Source organism: Podarcis vaucheri, assembly GCF_965113315.1.
Source record: "Podarcis vaucheri genome assembly, chromosome: 6".
NCBI classification, from domain to species: domain Eukaryota; kingdom Metazoa; phylum Chordata; class Lepidosauria; order Squamata; family Lacertidae; genus Podarcis; species Podarcis vaucheri.
In genome coordinates, this window is record NC_138764.1 from 92,698,947 (window position 1) to 92,726,331 (window position 27,385).

Sequence of the window (27,385 nt, forward strand, 5' to 3'; positions counted from 1 at the left end):
CTGTGCTCTGCTTATATACTTGTAAACAAATCAGAGACACCATGGATTGGATCTACATTTAGAGGAGACCTATGGCAAACCACAGATCTACTCTAAGCACGGATGTACTCCCACAAGTCTCCAATGCCCTCTCACCCAAAGCAAACTTTTTATTTATTTTTAAAGTGTAAGTAATTTTTCATGCTGCTTTTCAGGACCAAAATACTTCCTAAGGGCTGCATCCAAGCAAGTTCAACTGAGAGTAGATCCACCCAAGTAATTTTAAACGGTTCTACTCCTGAGTAGAACTAACATTGGTGACAACCATCAGTGGCTCAAAAACAGTAATAAAATTAAACATTACCAATCCAGTCATTAAAACCACGAGCACATAATACATGTTTGAAAGTAGTACAAAAACTAAAACAGCCTATATCGTAATTACATTCAAGCTATGCATCATCTGCTACCATTACGCTAACAGTGAAAGAAGTTTAAGACCATACCAGAAAGATTGCAGAAAGAAACTAAGAGAAAGGGAACCAAATGAAGTTTATGAAGGGAGCCACCACTAAAAAGGCCCTGTCTCATGTTCCCACCAGCCCAGTCATACCTACTGCAGATGCACAAGGCAGGTCTCTGTAGCCAGTCTTAGGTATTTCAGCACTGACCCTAGAACTACTCACTGTGAACAGTATGCATATAGAGTGGGAGGCATGTCCAGGTGGTCTGAGAAAATCCAAAAGGACATTCAAGAAAACCCTGCAAACAGTTGAGTTTTTCAGTCATAACTTTAATGTGATCACTGCAATTCGACCACAGCTTCAGAGAGGAAAGTCTCAGGTGATCTGTGCTTAGGACGTCAGTCAATCCAAAACCGTTATTTGAGGCAGGGTTGTGACATGTATACATTTGGTGCAATAATGCAAATCAGGAATATTTCTTTTGTTCAAAAGAAAATAAATACTTCATCTGCATGCGCGTGCAAAAGCACTCATACACACACACACACACAAATATTCCAGGAATGAGATTAGTTTACTTGAAGAAGAAAAACGCACACACTTTGTCATAAATTGTTAATTTTTGAGAAGGCTTTGCTTTTTAAAAAAATGAATGCAAAGACCCAAAACAGAGGGTTTTCCCCTTCCTTTTTCAAAATCTGAGTGTTGCGTTTCCAAGACATAATATATTTGTGTTAAACAAAGCAACAAGGTGAAAACAAGCAATCCAAAGTATTGTAAAATTTATTGTTTTAAGTATTGCAGCTTTTAAAGAATAGAATGACATATCATTGCCACCATCGGTTACTGTTACACAAGAAGCGTTTTACAACGGAGTTGTGGAAATTGGCATCAGAGTACATATTCATACTAAAACAGCAAAATATAGATAAGTACTGCATTGCATGTGCTGTCTATAGTTTACATAAGTTTTTTTTTTATCTGAAGAAAAAAAAAATTCAGGATACAGGACTGCCTATAACAAACTCCAAAGCCAAAAGCAATCCAACTGGAAATTGAAGAAAATATTAAAATACAATGAAATGTGACTATAAGGCAGGCAAATTAGGACTTTTAATGTAGTCCTTCATGAGCTTCTATATTACAGCAAAAAATTGAAAAAAGCAGTTTATGGAAATTTTGTTTTTTCCTCTTCAACCCCTTTTGTTTTGTGTAGTACACGGGAGAAGTATAGGTATATATATATATATCTGAGTGCCACACAGATCATACAAGAGAATACAAATTAAGTCTGTTCTTGGCTAGTATGTTTATGCTACAATTCTGGCTTCTTTAATTCAACTCAAGAGAGAAAAAAGGGTGAGCTTTTTCTTTCCGTTAAACTTAGCATTTAGTGCAATTTTGAAGAGAGATTCAGATGTACTAAAAAGAAAGAACAATGTTCTCAGAACAATATTGATTTTTTTCCCCCTTACCTATGACCATCCTTATTCTTAAGTGAATTGTGGATCAGATTTCTAAACCCAACGCTTACAAGAGTTGAAAGCAAGAATCATGAAAAAAGAACCACACTTGTAACCTGCCATTATTATTTTCAAATACACATTCATACCTCAGTACATAATATTTTGGTGGAACTGGTTTTTAAGAATTCTCTTTGCTCTACTGTAAAAGTACAGGACAAAAAACCCCTCCAGACCTACTGGCTCTTCACACTTCTAGCAGTTAGAAAGGAGTTTGTCAACTATAAGTGTTGCTTTGTTTTCTCCCCATAATTTTTGTTTTTTAAGGTCTTTTCTGGGGCTCATATCTTCACTCATTTAGTCAGGTGCAAAAACATAGCTTTCATCAATGAAGGTGTGCCCTTCCATCTATTTTTTTATCAATGAAGGTCCGTCACTCTGTTTTTATGAAGGCCCACAGATCTCCCTTTGAGTTATGGGGGAAAGAATGGAATTATGATTAATACTGACTACATACAATCCACTGTGTACAAGTGTGTCATCAATGCTAGCAAGATTCCTAGCAGAATTTCTGTAAAACTGGCAAATGGGAAAGCCAGCTTTGCCATTCAGAAACCATCTAAGAACTTGGCTCATTTAAGCAGCCACCATGACAGTGTACACACGTTGCAGCTCTGATTGCAAAACTATTACTGGGGGGAATTATAAGGGGGACGACATATTTCTCTCCGCAAACACTTAAGCAAGTGTGAACAAGCTACCTGAGAAACCCCAACGGCGGAATGACTCCTTGATCAGTCCAGGTTAGTATCTGAGTTCCTATTGGCACAATTCACTTAAGGTTGCCACTTTTTCCTCCTGGCAGGGCTCCTGGGTCTGTAACAACTTCACGTCTGGCAGAAGCTCAACAAGCACACCTTTTTCCTGGGATGGAAGTGCTATCAGGGGAAAAAACGCTTGCTTGCAGGTCTTTCTGCCTTCCACCCAGGCTGAAAATGCACAGGAGCCCTGGTAGGTAAAAGGTGGCAGCATTAGATCAAAGTTGATGAGTTGTCAACATCACTGATGTCCGCTATGTATCTGAATGCCTGGAGGCTTGGGATAAGCACACATCCGTCTGCATCTTAATAGCAGCAAAGGGCAAACAGGATATCATTTCCTTTGTTGGTATTAAGCAGCAGGATGGGGAGGAATCAAACCACTCTCCATCGGAGCCATGGTGTTCAAGGGAGTTCTCACAGTGGCTCCTGCTTAGACCAATGCTATCTTTGATAACTACAACTGGCCATTCAACAAGTTGATTAGCAAAGCTTAAGAGGGATGATGGCATTAAACACACACACACACACACACACACACACACACACACACAGCTATTTTGGTCAGGCAGAGACTCTGGTGTTAAGAGGGATGGGAGTGGACAACAGAAGTGTTGTGTTGTGTTGTGAGTTAAGAAAGGGAGGGAAGAGGGTGGAGCATTGAGGAAAAGCCTCTTCCTTTGTGGATGCACACCAGCCTTTTGTTAAAAGCAGAGGAGCAAAGCCAGGAACAAAGTTGGCAGCCCAGTGCCAGCTCTAGGGTTTTTGTTTGTTTTGGTGGGGCGGAACAGAGGATTTTGGGCAGTGGGCCTCCGCCCAACAAGGGTCTCCTCCTCACCAGTGTCACTGCTGACCCTGTTTGTCTTCTTCCTTTGGGACCGGACCACCCGGCCGCTCGGGGAGAGAGGGACAAGGCTAGTGGAGCAGCTGCAACTCATCCCTACTGCTCCTACATGGAAATGGCCAGGTGTAGGACAGTTACACAGCAAGGAGTAAGTGAAGGTGGAGGTCAGCAGTGGGCCTCCTGCCCCCCTACCCACCATTGCACCCCCTAGGATAGCAGACTCCTCCCATTTTATACAAGGCACTCAGAGGACATTTAACAACCACCAACCCCGGTGATACAGCAAAGAGTTTTCAGATATGTGATGCACATTCACCCAAAAGCTATTGAGGTAAGCGTTTTTGTTTTCTTTTGTTATCTCTCTCTCTTTTTCTTTTTTTCTGTAGCAAACACACTAGTTAAGACCATAGAACGGAGAAGAAAAAAATAATGACAACGAGGAACAAACAATTAAAAGACACAGAACGTTACTAGTCACTCGTTTTGGCTCAAGAGGGCGGCAGATATATATATATTTCGGTTTCGTCTTTTGGTTGGTATTCTCGGTTTGCAATATCCACCACAGTTTTAATACCTACTGGAGCAGGATATGTGCATACAATGTATTTCAAGTTACCTCACAAACAGTCCCAAGGAAAGAGGTGGCAGAAGACGACAGGAAGGGAGCACCTTAAGCAGCTAGGCACATCAGACTGGGTCTAGAGGGGGGGGGGGTCACGGGTACAAGTTCAAAGAAGTGGTACCCCCCCCCCTTTCAGAAAAAACAAGTAACTAGGGAAACCAGGGATCTAAAAAAGGGAAAAGTGACCAAACCCTGGAAGTTTCCTATCACTAGCAATGATTGGATTCCTCCCCCCCCCCTTTTCTAATTTATTTCTTCAGAAAGGGAGGTTTACTGTTTCTTTTTAATAAGGCACTAAATAGACATGTTACATAAAGGAAAGATACTTTTTTTCTTTTTTAAAAAAGAACTTCTATAAATTCATATACTTTGTACCTTTCGTAGGAAGCAATATTTATTCCTTTTAGTTCACTTAAAAAAAAAAAAGGTAAATCGCAGGTGTCGTAAAGCTATCGTCAAGGAGCTATGGGTGGGAAAGGCAGGTTACGATGCTGTAAATAATAATAATAATAATAATAATAATAATAATAATAATAATAATAAAGGTCCAGGAACCTATCGCTAGGCAAAAACAAAAAAAAGCACAAAAATTCCTTTAAAATGGTGAAAACTTCAAGTTCATCTCTTAGTTGTCTCTATTGTCCTTTTTAAAATATATATAAATAGTGTTGCAAATGGTCAGAACTTTAAAAACTGTTCTCTGGTTGGCTGCAGGATTTCTGTTTCCTCCCCCCCTTCTTTCTTCTTCTTCTTCTTCAAGTAATAGAAAAGTCGCATAAAAACAAGAGTTATTGCCTTTATATCTTTCATTTATGTTACCTTACTAGTTAGCATCTGGCAGAAAGCAAAATTACACCTCCTTGTAAAAAATAAAATAAAAAATGGTCACTTGGTACAGTTCCCTCTTCTAACCATTCCCTATTACTCCAACATGGAGCTCTTGCATCCCCCCAGCTTGGTGGAACTGTGTAGGCGTGAAGGTTGCCAACTTTTCAACCGGCCATTGCAGCTGTGCCTTTATCAGCAGCTAAGAACACGAGACCAAAAGAGCAGAACCTGTTCCGCCTCGTTCCAGCTTCCCAAAGTGACCAAATTAGATGCCTCCAAGAATCCCACAAGCAGGGGATTCCTATCAATTGGTATTTAGTAGCGTACTTCGTGTCGTGCCTAATAGCCGCTGCTAAACCATGGTCTGTGCAGACATGACATGCACACACCAGCAGGCGATCATGTTTGTGTCTCCGTAGAGTTTGAGGGCGGGGAGGAAAGCTCCACTTGCTAAGTTCTCACCATCGTGCTACTGTTAAAGACAGAAGAACAGGCCAGGCTGGTTTGTTTCCGTAGAGTTGGCAACCTTTGCAGCAATAGATTAAAATCTACGCACGAGACAGGAAAAAAGCGTTCCGTTCCCTTATACATGCATCTATTTCTTCCTCTTTCTCTCCATAATTTACGTCTCTCACTCTCACTCTCTCGCACAGTCAACGTACAAATTCACCATGAAGGTTAAAGCAACTGATCAGGTCTTCTTTTTATACAATATAAAAAAATGTAAACAATAGCGTTGTAAGACAAAATGCTTTATGAAACAAGAGAACGAGACAACACTCGAAAAGAAAACGATGACATGAGCTGTTTCGAAGAAGGATTAGCGAGCAGAACCTTGACACAGAAGGATGTTGCAATGGTTAGGTTTTGAGCGAAGGCCAACTTTCGGAAGAGGTAAAGGTTTTGCTTCTAAAGCATTAAGCACAACTCTTCAGCCTTTAATACATCACAGGAGTCAACATGTTTCCATCTACATTTGTCCACGACCCACTCCCAGCCCCGCCCTAAATCAGAACCAATTTATCTAGAATAAATAAAGCACAGTTAATGACCAGAGGAAGCTGAGCAAGGCCTGCCAAAATGGCTGCCCTCATCTTTCAGTCTGCAGGTGGGGCACATGGATGGATTGAATCCCAAAGACCAGGGGTCAGCAAACTTTTCCAGCAGGGGGCCAGTCCACTGTCCCTCAGACCTTGTGGGGGGCCGGACTATATTTTTTGGGTGTGTGTGTGGAATGAACGAATTCCAATGACCCACAGATAACTCAGAGATGCCTTTTAAATAAAAGCACACATTCTACTCATGTGAAAACACGCTGATTCCTGGACCGTCCGCGGCCTGGATTTAGAAGGAGATTGGGCCGGATCCGGCCCCCGGGCCTTCGTTTGCCTACCCATGGTTGAGGAAACCAGCTGAGACTTTTTATACACTTGGCTCACCACATAGCTGGGCGAGTGGGTTGTTCTGCAGGCCCAAAAAACTGGGAGCAAAGGAAGACAAGACTCTTGCAACGTTAATACTTGTGTAAACAGAAGGGGTATCAATGGACCCATGTTCTTGCCCCGACAGAGCAAACTGCACCTGTTCGGCCCTTCTCTTCATTTACACAAGTATTAAATGCACAGGGACCTTATCCCCATCTGGTCAACCTTCTTTTAAGAGTTTATTCAAAAACTTTATGGAAAATGGAGCTGTCCCAAACCAGGTTTCTACAGAAACATCCATAAGGCAGGTTTGTGGGATCTCCCTGCTTTTATTGCCTTAACTGACAAAAGAGAGCCAGATTGGTTTGGGGGGGCAGGGGAAATAACCCCAACAATTAGAAGTCATCACCTGATCACTAAGAAGAAGGCATTTTAACGACCACTTATGCTTTTATAGTCATCCTGATGTTAGTGAGACGGTAGCAGTAGAAGGGGCCGTTTAAATTGCTCTCTCAAGGTCTTGGCTTTGCAAAACTCTGTTTAAAGAACACAATGTCTGCGCTCTTCTTAGCTTTGCTCAAAGCAGGGGTTCCCCACCCATTTAAATTTCGGCCATAGTTCTGCATTTGCCGGCAGGGCCTGTACAATATTTCCATATCAATGAGAGCCAGACAAATCTTGTACCAGGGCAACTGTGAACTCATGCAGGGCTAACTCTTTGTCGGGGCAAGCTCCAAACTTAGCTTTTTAAAAATATATATTTTTGTCATGCTTCCAATAACCATAAATGGCCAAACAAATGCACAGTCAATATTTTATTTGTTGATTTTTTAAAAAAGTCTTTATTTCCAAGGGAATGTACAAGAGTGGAATCTTGCGCTGACTTAACATCCCTGGGAACAGACATCTGAGTGCAAAAAGAAGGGAAACTGTCCAATTTCGAAAGGTGTATGCATGAATGTATAAATGACCTCTTTCATCTTTAAGTCGAAATCATACCATACCAGAAAAGAGAGAGGGTAGTTTATACACATGCATTAAACACCCTTCAGAACAGATACAGTTCCGTGTACATTCTGCAGTCAGGTATCTTGAGGACACCTGTAGTCAGGCGTCACAGATGTGATGATCAGGTTTGAGACATGGTCAAGTGACTATGGAGAGCAAAAATAGGAAAGTAGGAAAATGTACAAGATGCAGTCTTCACATGATGTTCCTTACTGGTCTGTGGCTTTAGTTTTACAGGCATTCCCTCCCTCAATTTCTCTTTTTTAGTCCTTATTTCCGCTGCAACCCTATACACATTTACCTGGGAGTAAGTCACACTCAACTCAGTGCGGCTTACTTCTGAGTAGAAGCATACAGAATTGCCCTGTTATAAACATGTTTCCCTTAACAGTTTTGTGGTAGATGTGATAAGAGGCTTTTGACCAACACAAGCACTGACACATTTATATTAAAAAATAGTGCAAAATTTCAACATTTATATAAATAACTCTAAACCCCTGCTTTTTTTTGTTTGTTTTTTTGTTTCGCTTTTTTTTACAATGTAATACATGCTCTTTTGAGTCGCCTCACAAAAATTGCCATTTTTTTTAATTCTAGTTCAGAAAAAAAACACAACAAAAACTTTTCTTCTTCTTTCCCCCCTCATCAATAGTCTCTTCTAATATAAAAATACCTGCTTCCCCAACACACATACAGTTTCTCTTATTTTTTTAATATATATTTATATTTATATTTTATATATATATATATATATTGCAGATCTTTAAACAAATGTTTTTGTGCAAATATTTTTGTCTTTTAAAGTTAAGTGAAATAAACAACAACAACAAAAATATTGTAGCGCCGACACACGCAGCTCAACTAGAAACAAAAACTGGGGCCGGGGGAGGCGCAAAAGGTGGCAGGTGGGGTGCGGGGGGGGGAGAGAAAAAGGATTGGGTATTTTTCTCTTAAAAAAACCCAAAACAGAACACATACCCCCCCCCAAAAAAAAAACTTTCTAGACAGAACTCAACAAAGAAATGTTTTGCAAGCTTGGTTGGCTTGTGCATTGAGACCAAACATAAACATGTAAATATTTATATGGAGACGGGCGTTGCGTTTCATACACAGTGCCTCCGCCTCTCGATATCTTCCCCCCCCGACCCCCCACCCCACCCCGGTTAACAAGTGCAGAGTGTTTAATATCATTCTCTTTCTCTCGCTCTTTTTTAAAAGGGGTGCCCTTTTTGCTTCTCTTTCTCTTTGTTCCACACTGTTGTGCTCTCAAGGCTGCCGAACTGCGACGAAGGGTGGAGCCTGCCCCCCTCCAGTATGGCGGTCACCCCGCTGCTGTTCTGTTGGTGCTGGTAAAAGGTCGAACCGGGGAAGTGACCGATCACCTCGCTGTACGTGGGGGGCGGCCCTTCCATCCGGCCGCTGCTCCCGTAGCAGGTGGCGCTGATGCCAGAGTTGCTGCTGGGGGGCCGGGGGCCCCCGTAAACCGAGCTGTCTATCAGGTCGCTGTCAAAGATGGTTCGGTTTGGAGGCGCCCGGACAGACTCCCTGTTGAGTTCCATTTGCTGCTCCGGGTCTCGGAGCTGCAGTGTGCACGGCCCCTGGTAAGGCGGGGGCTCCTCTCCGTCCGACAGAGAGATGGTGGGCGGCAGGTCAATCTCGTGCTGCATGTAAGGGTACGTCGGCTGGAATCTGTTGAAGCGGTCCCTTTGCAAGAAGGACGGGACGGCAAGCCGGTCCGTAGGCCTCGGCGTGTAGACTTGCTGCTGGAGACAAGAAGGGAGACGGGCGTGAGCGTCGCGTTCCATGTGTGAGCCCACAAAATCTGGCCTCTGCTAAGTTTCAACTGTGTGTTGGGCACAGGTGGTGGGAAGCCCCACAGGAACCCCCAGAGGGGGAAGGCTCAGGGCCAAGGGGTTGGTGGTAGGACAATGAGGAGAGAGCAGAGGGAGAAGATTGGGAGGAGGGGCTGGGTGCTGAAGGGGCAACAGGGTTTAGTGAGCAGGCAGAGCCAGTGACAGGCAGCAGTTCAGACTTTGAGGCTGAAGCAGAGGACACAGATAAAGAGGCTGCTGCAGAACCCAAGGACTCCCTCTCCTACTGGTCTCAAAGAGCATCATGGGTAACAAGAAGGGCAGAACAGAGACCAGAGGTGCACAGACACAGTTTGAGGCTGCTTGGGAAACATCTGGGAAATGTGGAGCCTTAGAACGGGTAGAAGGGGGGAACCTTCAGTCTTGGCAACTGCAAGAAAGTGGTGTTGGGAATTGTGAAGGGTTGCTGAGCTAGCTGTACAGTGGTACCTCGGGTTACAGATGCTTCAGGCTACAGACTCTGCTAACCCAGATATAGTACCTCGGGTTAAGAACTTTGCTTCAGGATGAGAACAGAAATCGTGGGCTGGCGGTGCAGCGGCAGCAGGAGGCCCCATTAGCTAAAGTGGTGCTTCAGGTTAAGAACAGTTCAAGGTTAAAAACGGAGTTCCAGAACGGATTAAGTTCTTAACCCGAGGTACCACTGTACGCAATTTCCTTGCCTAAAGAGTAAACTTCACTGTCAACTGTGCTGACTTGCCTCTGACTCCAGCCCAGACACCAGGCTACTTACCTCTGTTACTCCATTTCCCGACACTGTGCTTTCTGAAGGCCACAAGCTTCCTTCCTAAAATGGGAAAGAACAGGAAAAGGTTGGATAATTCCTACTGAGCCGTGCTGCTCCCCCACCTTGCTCAAACTTATTAGCGATTGCTAGTAACAACGGCAAATTCCAGAGAGCCTAACAGTTTCGAAGAGCTGCGCTTGTATGCTCTGAAGGAGTGTCTCCACCCCCATCGTTCAGCTCTGCAGACAAGGCATGCTGCAACCAGAAGAGGAGGCCGGAAGTGATTTATAGGGAAATGAGATGTTGCTCCAGATGCTTCCCCCTTCCTTCTGTTTTCATAGGAAATCTTGTCTCAAAAATGTCACACATAAGATATGAGGCTACTCTGGAGTGAAAGATAACCAATGCCGGTTTCATATGGAATATTAATTGGCTTGCACCATTTGGGTGATGTAACTAATAAACCAGGCATATTTCAGGAGGCTGCTGTGTGGAGCTAGGGAACTTGTTGAGTACCTCTGCATCTTAAGTCAGAAAGCACAAAAACCACACGAAAGAAAAATTAGAGGCACACATATAAATGCATCTCCAGATGGTAGCAACAGAGATAAATTCAAAAGGGCATTGTTAAGCTTCCAGGGAAATGTTATTCTGTTGTGTTCTTTCTCTCTCGCTCGCTTCCTTGGTAAGGTTTCATTTAAAGAACAAACAACCATGGCAGAATTATAGATCCACATTTTTTTTAAAAAAAACCTTGTGGTGAGATTTCCCAGTTTAAAAAAAAGAAAGATGGTGCAAACCTCAACCCACCTAGATTGCAACTTCTCTTGCCAGGGGCAGCGGTTGCATAAGGAAACTTGGAATTAAGAAAAGGCTTTACAAAGCACTTGATATGCATTTCCAGCAGCGCTTCCGAAGACAGGGTAGTGCTGTTATCGCCACAGTGAGTTCCATGGCAGAGAGAAGAGCTGAAATGGGGACTTCCTGGTTTGTCACTTGGTCTCTAAAGTTGCAGGTCTATTGCACCCTTAAAAACGTAAAGGTGCCCCTGACCATTAAGTCCAGTCGTGACTGACTCTGGGGTTGTGGCGCTCATTTCGCTTTATTGGCCGAGGGAGCCGGCGTACAGCTTCCGGGTCATGTGGCCAGCATGACTAAGCCGCTTCTGGCGAACCAGAGCAGCGCACGGAAACGCCATTTACCTTCCCGCCGGGAACCTATTTCTCTGCTTGGACTTTGGCATGCTTTCCAACTGCTAGGTTGGCAGGAGCAGGGACCGAGCAACGGGAGCTCACCCCGTCGTGGGGATTCGAACCGCCGACCTCCTGATCGGCAAGTCCTAGGCTCTGTGGTTTAAGCCAGTGGGGGCTTGCTTCTGAGTAATTAGCCACACTCCGTGCAATTTGCATAGAATGGTTAGGTCGGAGATGGGGGACCTGCTAGGGTCTTTGGGTTAGATGGGAGTTGAGGCCAGCAACATTTTGGGAGGCCAGAGGTTCCCCACTCTTATATAGTAGTAGTAACTGCAGGACATCTTTGGGAGAAGAAAAGGTTAAGTAGCAGACCCTTCACTGATCTGGAGTACAGCCCCTAAGACGGTTGGATGGCGCCTTGTACGCCTCCTTCCAACAACTCCTGCAGCCAAGCTGGTGCCAAACGTCTTGCTCTGCTTTCCGTTGGAGCACATCAATGAGGCCAAGAGAGGAGTCTTGTCTGGGCAGCTCAGGACCTCCATACACACTGTCCAGGCTTGTGCCCCCAGAGAGGTCACTTTGGTGCTGCTAACACAGCAAAAGCAATGAGGGAGGGGCAAGTTACTGGTCTTTGCAGCCACGGCAGGCGCTGGGATTCTCCAGCAATTTGACTTGTCCCCCGGGAGGTGCACTTCATTGTCTCTTGAGACAAACCGATGCTAACAACTGTGGTTTTATGGTTGCATCTTTTAATGCTCAAGGATTAGCTTGCCCTAAGAAGTGGCCACAAGCCCTCGACTTTGGCTTGTACCAGCCTTTCATCAGGGTTGGCAACTGGTCCCAAACGGCAACACTTAATTTTCATACAAGATGGGAGGATGGGACCTATTGCTCAGAAGGGGGCAAGTAATTGCTGCAAACAAGCCGCTTGGAGCAGTCGTCCTTAATCTTTGCAAACAGATTTCATCCGCATATGCCGTTACGGGAACACACTAATTTATTTATTTTTTTCACCCTATATTTGTATGGTGGTTGAGCTGCTGTAGTGACCCACCTTAGGTCAGGCTGTATCCCAGCAGCAGATCCCAAACCACCAGTTGAGGACAAATGCGTTAGAGCAGCATCTGTGTGCTATGCGCAAGAGCAGCGCTGCACACATGGGATTCCTCTTGGCTTAGAGGTCTGCTTGATAACAGTTTACAACACTGGGCAGAGGAGCGAATCACTCCGAGACATACAAATGCTTATTTTTTCATCATCCCATAGGGCATATTTACTAAGTGGTGAGTGTATCATCACCTTATGCTCACTGGTTTATATTTAATTTAGCAGTGGGCAATGTCATTGCATTATGCCATCTGCCGCTCCAAAGTCTTCAGGCTGATGTCTGAACACTACTGCGGGGAAAGAGGTGGATGGAGGCAAGCTGTCCTGCAGCCCCAAAACTGATGCTTTGAAGCATCGACTCCCATCACTCTTAAGATAATCATATGCCTTCTACTGCATACAACAACCTTACATTGTTTTTATTCTGGACAAACGGATCCAGATTAAAATGTCCAGAGCCAGCCTTAAACTCTTCACAGCTGAAAAGCAAAAGGTCAAGAGAATGCCTCTTCATTTATTAATGGATTTTTAGTCTCGTCTATCAAATAAAATTACGCCCAGAAAGCGAGATTGGGGGCCGGAAAAAATGGCCCTCCTGGGCCCATCTGTGCTCAAAGCAACTGGTTGCCTCGTTTTCTTTCTTTAGCCAACCTGGTGCGCTGCAGACGTTATTTGAAGGCTGCCTAAAATCGTACTTCCAGGGCATTTGTGCCCCTGCTACTGGTTGCAGATCTCAGCTGCCGTCGCCCCCAGGACCAGCCCAAGATACGCTGCTGCAATGCAAGGCGGTCTCCCCCACCTTCCATGTACAAAAGGCAAGCCAACCTGTAGGCGAAGATTTCTTCAACAATGGCAACAAGGAAGCTGAGAACACCAGGGTAAACTCAGTGGGTGCCGGGCAGGCCACACACAGTCCTGTCCCTCAGCATCTGCCTCTCTTGACTAATGGGAGGGCCGGCCCTGCTGCTCCACTTCCCAGTCAGCTATGGTGCTAGACTCCTAAGACCCTGGTAGTCCATCTGGATGCCATGCTCATGTTCAAGGCCTCTTGTTAAACACCCCACACTTGATTTTTGACCCAACTGAAGAGATAAGGATGTGAGGCTCCTAAATGCAACACAGCAGCAGCTAACCTTTGGACCTCTAGATGCTACTGAACTACAACTCCCATCATCCCAGACTTACTGGCCATGCCAACAGGAGCTGATGGGACTTGGAGTCCAACAACAAATAGAGGGACACAGCTCCCTGCCGAAACATTTGTTCGGGAAGGAGTTGCAGCCAGTCATGTCTCCCTGACAAGCGTGTTTGAATGGTGCATTCACACTTCACAACTCATTCACACTTTTTAGGTTTATATACATCCACCTAAATAAAATAATGTGAGCTGCAAAGCCATGTGCTCTTGGTTTTACCCACTAGCTGGAGCTTTGCTGCCCTTTATACGACTGCACCCAACATAAGAAGGCACTGCCTTTATTTAACGGAAAACCAGATTGCAACTCCTTCATTACTTTCAGATTTTGCACTTTGGAGTGACACATGACAAATAAGCTCCTTCAGTTTCATATTCTGTGGCTAGATCTGCGTATGCTGAAAAACCATGTGTGTGTCATGGGGAAGCTTTCCCACACAGCTGGGTAGACTAGTATTTTTGTTCCCTGATGTGCTTGGTTTGATCTTGCAGAGCAATTATCAGTGAGCTTTCAAAAATGGTAATCCCTGTTTGCTGTTTGGAATGCAGCAGGCCACAGTATCACCCCAGTCTACAGCCTCCATTTGCAGCAAGGTCAGGTAAAAGGTAAAGGACCCCTGGATGGTTAAGTCCAGTCAAAGGCGACTATGGGGTTGCGGCACTCATCTTGCTTTCAGGCATAGGGAGCCAGCGTTTGTCCACAGACAGGTTTCTGGGACACCATGAGAGAAACCAGAGCGCATGGAAACGTCGTTTACCTTCCCGCCACAGTGGTACTTATTTATCTAATTGCACTGGTGTGCTTTCGAACTGCTAGGTTGGCAGAAGCTGGGACAGAGCAACGGGAGCTCAGCCCGTCACGGGGATTCAAACCGATGACCTTCTGATTGGCAAGCCCAAGAGGCTCAGTGGTTTAGACCACAGCACCACCTGCAACCCACTGCACAGGCTAGACTAGGTGGTTTCACCTAGTCTAGCCTGCTGTAAAGTAACAAAATATTGCCCTAGCTTTGCAGGCACATTTCAGCACCAGGTTTGCCCAGAGCTGGGGTGGGGAACCTCTTGAGATGACACATCAATTGCTCTGAATATTCATATTGGTTTTTAATTGTATTTTTATGGCTTCTTTTGTTTCTTATGTCCGCCATATAGTCTCCTATTGCAGTTTGAATTCTGTAGACTTGCAATTGCTACCACAGGTCAAAAAATCATTAAGCAGACAGCCAAAACCCTCAGCAATTTTCAGCCGGTCTGTGGCAGAAAACATTTGGGAACTGCTGACCTTACGTGCTGCTGCTGCTACCTGTATATTTATCGTTTTAAAAAGAATTATACTGCAGAGTATGATTTTCAGCTGTTATTCTTAATGCATTGTTGCTTTGGGTTTTGTTACCTATTTAACTTGGGAGGGCTTTCCTCTAGAACAGTGGGATGAGAAATACATTTATTATTATTATTATTATTATTATTATTATTATTATTATACAGGAGTGGAGTAAGGGGAAGTGCCGCAACTTCCCTAGTGTACAGTATAGTGCAGTTTCGCCTCTACTAAGTTGTGGAACAGACAGCAAAGCATCATGGGAGCACTGGGGAGGGCCACAGGCCTGATCTTAGGCCACAGACAAGCCCATGGTTCCTAAAACTTTCTAGGAGTGTCACAGGACCCTGCTGCACATGACACCATTGCCAGATAGATTGGCCACACTAGTGGACATTAGAAAAGTTTGCAAGACTATCAGCCCACGTATATTTATATATGGACCGCTCCAAGTGAGATTGGGAGGGATATAAAAACCAGGTCGAAGTCCTCCCACCATGGCTGTTCCGAAAGCACCCAGGGTCAGCTGGTGAGCACAGCAAACAACATGAACCAGGCAGAGAAGCAGGAAAGAGTTTGGGGAGCCAGACACGGACTACTTACTGATGATAGGTTCTCCTCTCTCCTCCGTCCTTGACTGTGCCGATTGATGAAGGACCGTGCAGAGAGTTTGTAGTGATTCAGCAGACACGTGATGACGACCACCATGACCATCATCACCACCACAATTATGATTATCTGTACAAACTCCAACTCCGCTACAGGAAAAAGGAGACAAGAAGGAGAGAGGAAAAAAAATGCTTATTTTGAGATCCTGGGAGGAAAAGGCACAAAATCAAGAAAAAGCTACTAAGTGATGCTGTGTCACAAAACAAGAGGAGAAGTGCAGGTGGCGCCAACATTTGCGGCAGGGCCATAGCTCTGTGGTAGAGCAAATGCTTTGGCACACACAAGATCTCAGGTTCGATCTCTGCCTTCTCTAGGCACGGCTGGGGAACACCCCTGTGCAAAATTCTGATGAGCCACTGCCAGTTACTGCAAGATGGAAATGAGCTACATGGATCAGTGTCTGGACTTGGCACAAGGAAGCATCCTATGGTGGAATTGGCTTTTGTCAACGCCTAGGCATCTGCTTAAAGGAAAAGAGTTGCAATGCAAAAGGGATACAAACACCAGCATCCATCTCTCCCAACCCAAAAATGGGTGTGCGACTCGTTGCCCATTTGCTCATTCATTTAAAACATGGGCTAAAACTGAAGTGGAGCCTAAAAATAAGAGCAGGTTGCAAATCAAGACTGGGGTGGGTGGTGGTGGTTAATACTAACCACGTTACAACCTGACTCCAAGAAGATCCAGTCAGTTCAGTTTTGGTACAGTTATTCCATAGCCAGGCAAAAGAAAACTGAACACTTAAAACTAAATATGCCACAAACAAAAATTGCCCAAAACGCGTCAGCTGCACACTCCATGCCATCTCTAAAGTCAGCAGATTTATAAGCCAGTTTCTTTACAACACACAAAAACCACTGTGACTAAGCAATGGGCATCTAGTAAGATGCGCACTGTGTTCTGTGGCCCCTAACTATTCTTCATAAGCTGCAACAATCTAGGCTGCCGAAAGCAGTGTCGGCATAGTACATGGCTTGTTAGAGCCCTACAGAGACTTGCCCTGGGCTCAATGGGGCAGTAGCAATCATTCAGCCAAACTGGTCTTGCATAGGCTCCTGCCTGCCAACGTGTAATTAATTTCTGTCAAAGGAAATGCATGGATTCGCATCATAAGCGAGGACTCCAAAGAGCTCTGCTGGAGATTGTTATTTGTATGGAAGGTATGTGGAGGTCTCACACCGCCTCATGGGTACTCCAGTGCAAGAGAAAGCACCACAAATCTGCTGCCTGGATTGCAATGACAGGCAGGTGTCACTCTGTCTTCTGAAACAACTAGGAAACAAGGCAGGTGAGGAAGCAGGTCAGGTGTCCTCTGGCAACCATCCTTCGCCTCACCTGAAGCAGTTGAGAGCACTTACTAGTTCATTTCCAAGCACCGCCAGGACATCAGGTAAAGAATTTTAAAAAGTAATTGGTCATCTGCAAGACTGTTGTCAAAAGGTGCCCCACCTTGGTGATTTTTGGAGACAACCCTGAGGAGACAGACCTACTCAGGAAGGAGAGTCCACTGAGGACATCTAATATGAGAGCTCTCCAAAACCTGGGAGTTGGCAACGATCGTTGGCAAGTTAAAGGAAATTGCATATTGCCAGAAACTTGATTATAGGTGCTTTTGCAAGACAAGCTGGAATGCAATCAGCAAAGGGCGCCATATTTGCTGCCAGAAGGAAAAGCCCACCTTTAATCTTTGCTCTGCTATCTGCTCTTACTGTAACACACCAGAACAAAAATAGTCCTTAAAAAAAGAAAAGGAAAACAGGTGTGCTTTGAATTGCTTCAACCTTGCTGCCTTACCAAAAAGCCAGTCCGCAGAAAGGTTTTTAAAATACCTCCCAGGGAAACATTGGGCAACCGCAATAAAGTTCCGAGAAACATACCTTGCACCCCCTTCTGATCCCCCCTCCGACTCCCCCCACCCTGCATGGCATTTCTCAGTGACACAAACTTCCCATTGACGCCGAGCAAACCCATTGACTGATGCACAGCTGATAGAAACACACACAGACACACAAAGCGCGCAGGCTTTTCTTAACCTACGCTGATTCCAAACCATTCCCAGTGGCATCCGCATACCAGACTTCCAGACGTAATTTAATTCAGTGCTCAGTTCAGCCAGCTGGCAGTGGCAGCTTGAATGGCTTGAGTTGGCACAAAAGTGTATTGCACACAAAAAGGGGGTGGGGGTTGAGAAGAGGAAGAAATGCAATCCAAGCCACCAAATAAACAAGAGCAAGCAACAACAGGCTACTAGTTAAAACTTCATTTGAGAAAGAGGGAGAGAGAGAAGGCAGCTTTCGTCAGGAATAGCTCCACGAGCTTGAGGATACAGTTCCCCACACTTTGCTTGGAGGGTGGCGTGGTTTTGGAAGGAATAGAATTTGATCCCAGAGACACAACACAGTCATTTGATAGAGACTATTATTCCCAAACAGCTTAGCCTATGGAGAGATGTACGCTCCCAGGCAGACAGCACAGTGCCCCACTCCTGCATAGCTCGCTTTTCTGTCTGCCGGCCAAGAGATTAAAGGGGGGGGGGAGCCGCAAGAGAAAAATGCTCACCTGTGCTTTGGGCAGAAAGGAGAAGCCAGCCTTTCCCTCATGGGCTACATTTGCCAGGCTTAGGAACTTTCTTGGAAAGAAATGGAGCCAAAAATTCATCAGGGCCAGGGCTCAGAATACAGATACTTAGGGAGACCCCTTATTACATTAAATAGGTAAATTTCCCTTGCATGCCCACTGCAAATCACCCCTCCCAGCCCAAACGTCTATTTGGACAGAAGTTGCAGGTGGGGGACGAATAATAATAATAATAATAATAATAATAATAATAATGTGTGTGAAATTCAGATCTCCCCGTCTCACTTGTCTCTCCCACCAATAAACAGAATGGACGGCTTCTCCTGTCCCTGGACTTTGGGTGAGTTTTCCCCCTCTGTTATAAAGGGCTACTGACGGATACTTCACCCCTCTGCCTTGGCCAGCCCTGTGAACATCACAGCTTATCCCAGAGACTCAGGGCAGCTTGAAGGTGGTGGCCAGTAAGAGAATGCATCCATCCATCCATCCATCCATCCATCCGTCCGTCCGTCCGTTTGTCTGTCTGTCTGTCTACCTACTGATGTATAATAGCCCACCCTTCATCAAGTCCCAGGGTGGGTTAAAGCAACCCAAAAATCAATATTAAAAACAGTTAAAACAAACTGCAGTCACAGGAACAGAGTAATGGATAAATTTCGTCCCACTTGGTGTATTTTTATCCAGGGGAACATCAAGTGCCTTCTACCTACACTTATGCGAGCTCAGGTGTAAGAGAATAATAGCGCTGAACTTTACCATTTTCTTGCTTGGGAAACTAGGAGGGTGGGGTGGCTTGTGAGATGCAGTGCTTAAATCACGGGATGGAGGAGGAAGAAATGGCCTGGTCCTTTTTCTGGGATCTGGCTAAAAAATGATGAAAGGGGTTTGTGGGATGAATTCGTGGGCTCCCTGGATGGCTTATTAAAAGAGGATCAGACAAATTTACGGGGCATAAGGCTATATCCATGGCTACTAAGCATGATGGCTATGCTCTGCCTCCACTCCATCTCATTATTAGATGAGATTGTGTCACACATGTTCTGGCACACATAAGCTAGAGTTGCCATACGTCAGGAATTTCCCGGGATTTCAATGGCAGAATTAGCTTCCGGGGGATTTTGGGGGGAAAATCGGCAAAATGTCCGGGGGTTTTGCCCACTGAACAAGGAAGTGTGTGTTAGAATATCACTCTTTGCTCTCCTTTGGGGCGGGGGCCAATTCCCCTCAAAAGCTCAAAACTATGATGCCGATTCCCCCCCCCCAAGAAAAGCCAAATAACTTTTGTTTCTGGATTTTTACTTCTTGAAATATGGCAACCCTACATAAGCACGCCCAGAGAGCACACTTCCTCTTCAAGTCACTGAGTCACTGCAGCCAGTTGCCATGCAGTGGGGATTTAGAGAGCCAGGTGTTTAGAAGATTTGAAACCTGGAGGCTGGGTGTGTCTTAAACAGGTAAGGAGAAATCGGGATGGGGTGGCGAGGAGCACTTTTTGAGAAGGCATTGAACACCACTGCAGACTGTTTTTATCCGAAACTATGTTCACAGACAAGCAGCCATGGAAACAATTCTTTAAAAAGAGGGGGGGGGGAGAAGACGGGGGTTCTTCTCTCCAAAATCTGCTCTGAGTTCCAGTGGTGGAAGAGCAAGCCCTTGGATCGGGTAGTTGGGAGGGAGACTAGATGACTCTAAGGGTCCCTTGCAAATCTATAGTTCTATGATTCTATAATTTCTTTTATGCAATTGGTTGCTAAGTGCTGAATTTAGTGGGATGGGAGGGAGGGAAGGGATAAGATGATTGGTGAGAGTTCCTTCTGGCTTCCACACGTGGTTCAGCGCCAGCATAAGCAAACAAAATATGAGGCAAGCCACCCAGTCCTGCCAGTTACCTTGGAGCAGAGTCTGCAGAGTCGCAGCTGATCCGCCAGCCACTAGATATTCCCTGAAGTATTACATTTCCTGTATTTCTTCCCAAGGGTGCCCCAAATAACTTCTATAACCACGAACCAGACCCTTGTAAAAACTTTTATTTGCTTGCTTAACTTTGAATTAATTAGTTTGGGTTCAACAATATTCCCTGATCTGGCCTTGTCAGCTGAATGTGGTGTGTGGGGGGGGGGGGAGAGAGAGAGAAGTGGAGGGGGAGGATATGATATTTTATGATATGAATTTATTTATTTACAACCTGCTTTCCGTATCATAGCATACACCTCAAATCAGCTTGCAAATTAGAACAATAAAACAGCAACTGTATAAAAACCATGATCTCCCATAACCAGTTTCAGCAATAAAACAACTTTTTTAAAAAATACACAATGCAATGGGCCAAATAAAAAGAAATGAAAGAATAAAGACTCGAGCTGCAGCGATGTGCTCAGTTTGTGGGGTTCAGGCCACCCAGCTGTGTGGTGTAGTGGTAAGAGCACTGGCGGGCAACCTGAAACCCCTCAACCTAATTTCTTGAACCTCCAGCAGCCTCTGGGGACTGGTGGACAAATCTACCACTGGTTTTGGCCCTACAGTTATTAACATATGGCCCTCCACAGATTACCCCACAGAAGAATGTGGTCCTTGGTTAAAGTGTCAAGCTTAGTAGGACTGTGGAGACCCAGTTTCAAACCAGCCTTAAAGCCCATTGGGTGATGTGGGGCCAGTTGCTGTCTTACTAATACTACTACTACTACTAATAGTACCCCGCCCATCTGTCTGGGTTGCCCCAGCCACTCTGGGCGACTTCCATAATAAAACATTAAAACATTGTAAACTTCTCTCTACAGGTGTCTTCTAATGGCTATATAGTTTTTTTATCTCCTTGACATCTGCTGGGAGGGCGTTCCACAGGGCAGGCGCCACTACTGAGAAGGCCCTTTGCCTCACTTCTCGCAATGAGGGGAAGCTCTGGAAGGTGCTTGGAGCTAGATTCCTACCTCTCAGGGTTGTTGTGAGGATAAAACCATGTTTGGAGGGGGAATCATGCACACTGCCTTAAGCTCCTAGGAGAATAAACAAGCAAGCCTGGCTACCAGGAACAAGGGACGGGGTGTGTGTGTGGGGGTGGCTTATATGAGACTTACAAAACAAAACAAAAAAGGGGGCAGATTTGAGCAAAACGTGCATTTGTCGATTTGTATGTATATGCAGCACAATCCATCCCGCCACAGTGAGGAAAGACTCTGAGCAGTTCAGGTAGCTCCATCTGTTGCCCAGGTACTACCAGGTGATCTGTGGCAAGTTGAAGGGCTCTGCTCCCCCTTCCCAAGTCTAAAGCAAAATAGTTGCACTATTTTTACGGACCTCTGATGTATTCTCACTGTGAAAGGAAGTCGATGGGGATGGTGGTGGAGCAGAATTCCTACCCATCTCATTGTGGTTGGTAGTGATACCTTCCTACTTGCCCAGTGGCTGGGGCCACAACAAGTACTAAATGGGGCTGGGCATCCTCAGATTTTGGCCTGGGTATGGGGGCCTGAGCAGGTCTCAGACACACCTTGAACTGCATTTGGGAATCATTAGGAAGCTAGCACAGCCGCTGAATAAAAAGAAAAGGGTGTGTGTGATACTTCTGCCACCTTCTGCCAGCAGCCAGCCCCCAAAATTTGACGCCAGTCTTCAAGGGCAGCCCCACGTGGAAAGCACTACAGCAATCAACCCTGCGGATTACTCAACCAAGGTTCTTGATGACAGTGTCCTTGTTCTCTGGAAGGGAAGGTTGCTAGTCAATACGTCAAACGCAACCGACAAAACTCGTCCTTCGCCAAAACCCTTGAACTCAGAAAACCTACAACAAACCCGAGAGGCACTTTACTTAAAGAAGAAAATCAGTAAGAAAAATGGCCAGCAACTGGGTACTGTGCCATGTTCCCCGTCGTTCCTCTGCACCCATCCTTTCCAAATTTTGTGGGGTGGCTTGCCCTTTCCCACATTACCCCCCCACTAAACAAACAAACAAAAAAGATGAATAAGCACAACCTTAACGCACCACACACATCAACTCAGCCTTATTTACCATTTTCCACAATGCCTTCAACATCTATGAGAGCAATCGCTGCCAGCGAGAGTTTCATTGGAACCAAAAATTTTTAGTGGGGGCTGGAGGATAGAAATTTACCCGGCAACAGTATCCAAACTCTCCTCTCTGGGTCCCTGCTGCTTCCCACTCTTGCTGGCTTTTGGTGCTTGAAGCAGAAAGGGAGAGAAAAAAGCACCAGTCTCCATTCAGCGAGCGCAGAGCGTGCATATATATATATATGTATGTATATATAAATACACACACAAACATATATATGGTGTGCATATTGTCCCAACCATCTCAATCCTCACCACAGGGAATTGTCTAGAGAGCCTGTAAATAAACAGAGGCCTTTAAATCCCCCCCCCAAAAAAAGAGGGGTGGAAGAGAGGAGCAGGGGGGTTTTTCTTTGTATTGTAATGAGATACATGTCCAGAAAAAAATGTGGCTCTGAGGAGGTTGGGGCAGCGGGGGCGAGGGGAGAAGGGTAGCAACAAAGGCCTGTCAGATGCAGGGCCCTCCACCTCATTTGAATGTTGGGGGGGGGGCGAGAAAGGGGGCATTCAAGGGCTCCCTTTGTAAAGAAAGCCTTCCCCGCACAACCAGGAGGTGGGAGGTGGGGGAAACAGGAGGCGCTGGGCACTTTTTGTTTGGCTGCAGCCATAAGGGGTTAAAGGTAAGAGCAGCCCGGCTTGGGGGGGGGGGCGCAATCCTCTTGTCCTTGTGTTAACTGCTTTCACCCTGGGTACGGTTGGCTGAATCCTAGACAGCTTTAAGCACTCTGGCAGACAGACAAGGGAGCCTCAAGGGTGGAGTTCAAGCAGGCAGCTTTTGACAGTCACATCACGAGCCGCTCTGCGGTGGGAGAGTCGCAGGGGGCCCGGGAGAAGTTCACAGAGGAGCCCATGGAATTGCTCGCCTCCCCCCCCCCTGCCCACCCCAAGCCCCGTCCTGCACAACCCCTGCCCCGCAATCTTCCTCCCTGCACCAGCCCTGTTTTAGGAGCGCTCGTCTTCCAGAGCAGAAAACGGTTCCCACCGATGCAATTTTGCGCAGCGCATGTGTGGACGTGGGGCTGGAGGCAGCCAGTGTGCGTGAGAGAGAGTGAGGGGGGAGTCTGCGTTTAAAGATTTACCGCAGGGCAGAAAATGCCCCTCCAAAAGGCATTCTTTCTGCCCTGCTTCCACAAAAGCGCCTGTTTTGTTCATTCGTTTGATGACATTTGCAACGCCGTACATGTGATTTGTACATTACCTTGAGTGTCTCTCTCTCTTTTTAATGTCAAAAAGAAAGTCAAGGGAAACAAAAGAGGGGAGAGGAGAACTAAGCTAATTTCAGATGCATATTCCCAGGTATTCCCCCCACAAAACATTTGTCAGCGTTAGTAAGAGCAATATGTGCCTTATGAAAGAGAATAAGCAATGTCAATATAAGTTGATTATTGGGACCCAGCTGCTGGGAAGTCCCACAGCTTGAATGTACATTTCCCTAGAATCTGGAAATGAGGTGGGAATACACAAATATTGGTTTGTTTCTCTCTCTCTATTTTTTTCTGCCAGGACCCCCCAAAACTCTTCTGAATCCCTTCTTAAGGTCCCATTTCCATCTGATTCCCAGACAGGGACTTTTCAGTGATGGTGCCCCATCCTCAGGAAGGTTCACCTAGCACCAACTTATTGTTTGGGCACTAGGTGAAGATGGTTTGGGGGTTTTGTTTTGGTTTTTTTGGTCAAGAAATTTTAGGTATTTTGATATTGTCCAATCTGACTAGTATGTTTGTGTTTGTGTGTGTGTGTGTGTGTGTGTGTGTGTGTGTGTGTGTTTCAAAGAGTGTTTTTAACATTGTTAAAATGCCCTGCTGTTCTTTTGTTTTACCGAGGTGGTTATTGTTTTGGAATTGTTGGTTTAAATATTTAGCTGCCCTAGAAACTCTCTTTAGAGTTAAAAGATCAGAGTAGAAATGTTGGCAAATGAATTAATAAAATCACATAGTCAGATAATTGCTGTGATTTTATACAGGAGCACGTAATGCAAAAGCCATTAAATCAGACGGCAAAACAAACATACTACCAGCTAATCAATCAGTTTATTAAAAGGTCATTAAATCATCTTAATGGTACAGAAAGATGTCGCTTGCCCAGCCCTATCATACAAGGAGGCACCTTGAAGATCCAGGTGGCTTGGGAGCTTTGATAAGCATCACACCCATAACCTTGGGTGATCAAGTTTCTATCCCTGAGTTATCATTGGGTATCTGTCCCCTTCACTTCTTCTTCCTTCCATTTGACTGGGGTTATGCAATTGTCATGCAACCAGGGAGAAGGGGTTCATTTTCTATAACCAATCAACATCTTATGCATCAATAGCTTTTAACTCACACGCACAGGTGAGCTTCATCAGAAGATGAGAACTCGCAGGAGGAGGCCAGGCACCTTCCCGCCCCCCCCCCCAAGTGATCCTCTAGCTCCACCTCTATAATTTAGAATCAGTGCAAATACAGAGCAGGAATATTGATGCCTTTGCAGGAATATTGATACAAGAGGCCCTTCTCACTTGGATAGAGTGGTACATGAAAGCTTAAGGAGCTCATGGATATATTTTCTTGCAATTCATGTTCACAAAGTATTGTTTTTGAGAAGGCGTAAAGAGGAGTTGAATTCACTGGGTCAATTCAGTCCGCTAGTCAGACCTGTTTGGGGAGAGGAACCCCTCAAAATCTAATCTCTGATCAATATATTACTACTATAGAAGTGCTAGTAACCCTATAACAGTGCGTCCCCCCAAAAATCATTTGAGGAACAGAAACAAACTACACAGATTTACCATTCTGCTCATGCCTATTTATGTATTTTTCGTATATATGCATTTTGTATTTGACTTCCTAATCATTGTCACTTTTCAATTAGAGGAGACCTCATTCCATTTTTCCCCCTTTGTAATTCTCCCCAGGGAAGAGTGATGGATGCACCAAGCTTTACGCGACGGACAAATGTGGCTTCGAAATGCAAAGTAAGGTCACACTAATTTAATTTAGCATAATTTTTTTTACTCCTGCATATATTTCAGAGGCAGGTTCAGACACTGTGTTGGAGTGACACAACCTGCTTCTTTGTATTTTCTGTCTAGACAAACACAGACGCTTTGGGAATCTGGGCAGCGTGAACAGGGAGCAATGCATAGATTGCTTTTACAGATAAATATCCCCACTAAACACACACACACACACACACACACACACACACACACATTCCCATAATCGCTATCAGTTTCAAGGACTGAGTGAAAACTTAGTGACAGGTCACTGAGGGTTGTCAGCAAGCCTACAAATTGTCTCAGGAGTTTTGTTTTTTGTTTTTTTGCAATAGCCAGTTTTCTCAATTATGGCTCCAAACCATATTCTAGTGGGACTTGATGCGGCCTTTTGCGGAAAATGTTCTTGCCTAACAGCAGAGCATACCGAGCACAACTCCAGTGGTGTGTTGGGTAGAATGATGAAAGAGCCAGTGCACAAACGAAACACCGCAGGTGTGCATGACTCAAGTTTACAAAAATTATTAATGGAAAAAATAATAATAACTAGCACTAGCCCTATTCAGTTGTTCTGCACTCTCAAACCCATGCAGAAATGGTTGAACGAAGGGGGGAAATGGAGACCAACTCATTGGACTGTCTCCATCCTAGGAGCCCCTTCTGCAGTCCCACAGCCCTCCATTTACTGGTGGCTGTGGAAGGAAGCCTGCTGAACTCAAGTAGGATCTCTGCATGATTAAAGAACCCCGAACCTCCAGGCTTTAAAATAATGCGGGAAGTCTCCTCGAGTAGAAAAAGGCTTTGCACTACAGAAGGTCAGTTGGAATGGCGATGGGGATGTGTGGAAGAGGGCAGGGCCTGACAGCTCTGTCTCTCTGTGTGTCTCTGCATTTGTGCGTAGGGGATGCAGTGCAAACTGAATGGGACTGAAATGGATTTGCTCTCCAAAAATCCCCTTTGTGGATTCTGGCAGCAAATGTTACCTGGATATACTCCTGGCTTATGGCAGGGATGGGAAACCTCAGGCCCTGCCGATTAATACACTTCTCTGTCTCATCTTTAAGACTCTTCCTAGGCTGCCCCTAAAGAATAAATTATTATTATGGCCCTGTTTAGGGAAGTTTTTAATGTATGATGCTGTATTGTATTTAATATTCGGTTGGAAGCCGACCAGATGGGTGGGGTATAAATAAATAAATAAATTATTATTATTATTATTATTATTATTATTATTATTATTATTATTATTATTTTATTGCTTGGCACTCTCTTTGAGCACCTGTCCTTGAACTCCAGAGATACTTCTTTGCTTGCCTGGATAGACATGTGCAAAGGGGACTAGCTCACCCTATAAAGGTTAAAGCATTCCCTTTTGTTGCTCTGCTTGTTGTTGCCTCTGGCCTGCCCACTATGTGGCCCCCTGAAAGGCAGGCCATAAGGGCAATGTGGCCCTTGGTTTATGGGTATCAGCTGGGAACTGCCACTTAACATTAGCACTTGGCACACAAAATATCCCAGAATTGAAACAAACTTTTGTTTTGAGGGCAGTCTACATCTGGTAAGATTCCGAGAGCTGACATGCAGAAAGGAGCCAACATTTGATGGTATTTAACATCTCAACAGTATTGACAGTATCGAACAGTGGATATGCTGCAGCAGACAGAATTTTTCGTCGTATATTTATAACGTCACAACCGCTGTTTAACTGTACAGTATCTCGTAAGAGGACTTGCAAAAACCACATAGTTACTCTAACTCAGTTTGACAAACCAGGGAACGTTCACTGAATCGGCACAATAGCATGGAAAATGCCCCCCCCCCCAGTGTTATCAATTCTATTTTGGTGAATTTTGGCAAAGATTAGGAAACGAAACCTATTATTTCACATTTTGAGAATTTGATTTTTATTATTTAAAAAATGTCTTAGAATATAATCTCAGGTTTTTTTATTCTAGAATTTTTGGAAACTTTGGAGAGAGCCAGTGTGGTGTAGTGGTTCAGAGCGGTAGTCTCGTAATCTGGGGAACCGGGTTCGATTCCCCGCTCCTCCACATGCAGCTGCTGGGTGACCTTGGGCCAGTCACACTTCTTTGAAGTCTCTCAGCCCCACTCACCTCACAGAGTGTTTGTTGTGGGGGAGGAAGGGAAAGGAGAATGTTAGCCGCTTTGAGACTCCTGAAGGGGAGTGAAAGGCGGGATATCAAATCCAAACTCTTCTTCTTCTTCTATTCTTGCA

At 45.0% G+C, this 27,385-nt stretch overlaps 1 protein-coding gene and 1 long non-coding RNA gene across 7 annotated transcripts in view; one reads left to right on the plus strand and one right to left on the minus strand.

Moving 5' to 3' along the window:
- Positions 1–1,208: 1,208 nt before the first annotated feature.
- PMEPA1 (prostate transmembrane protein, androgen induced 1) overlaps positions 1,209–27,385 on the minus strand; it is an 87,836-nt gene continuing 61,659 nt past the window's right edge. For 2 of the 6 annotated variants that reach the window (XM_082226466.1, XM_082226463.1), the window contains exons 2-4: positions 15,468–15,622; positions 10,055–10,108; positions 1,209–9,213 (exon numbers count right to left, since the gene is read on the minus strand). In XM_082226466.1, the coding sequence (XP_082082592.1) occupies positions 8,662–9,213; positions 10,055–10,108; positions 15,468–15,581 (720 nt within the window). In that variant the 5' untranslated portion in view covers positions 15,582–15,622 and the 3' untranslated portion in view covers positions 1,209–8,661. Of the gene's footprint in view, positions 9,214–10,054; positions 10,109–15,467; positions 15,623–18,092; positions 18,258–22,116; positions 22,236–27,385 lie in introns of those variants that run through there. The other 4 variants (XR_014220601.1, XM_082226465.1, XM_082226467.1 and 1 more) reach the window with 4 other exon arrangements.
- Positions 22,247–27,076, plus strand: LOC309534422. Its single transcript, XR_014220706.1, has 3 exons — positions 22,247–22,795; positions 25,069–25,128; positions 26,698–27,076. It is a non-coding gene; the product is annotated as an uncharacterized lncRNA (long non-coding RNA).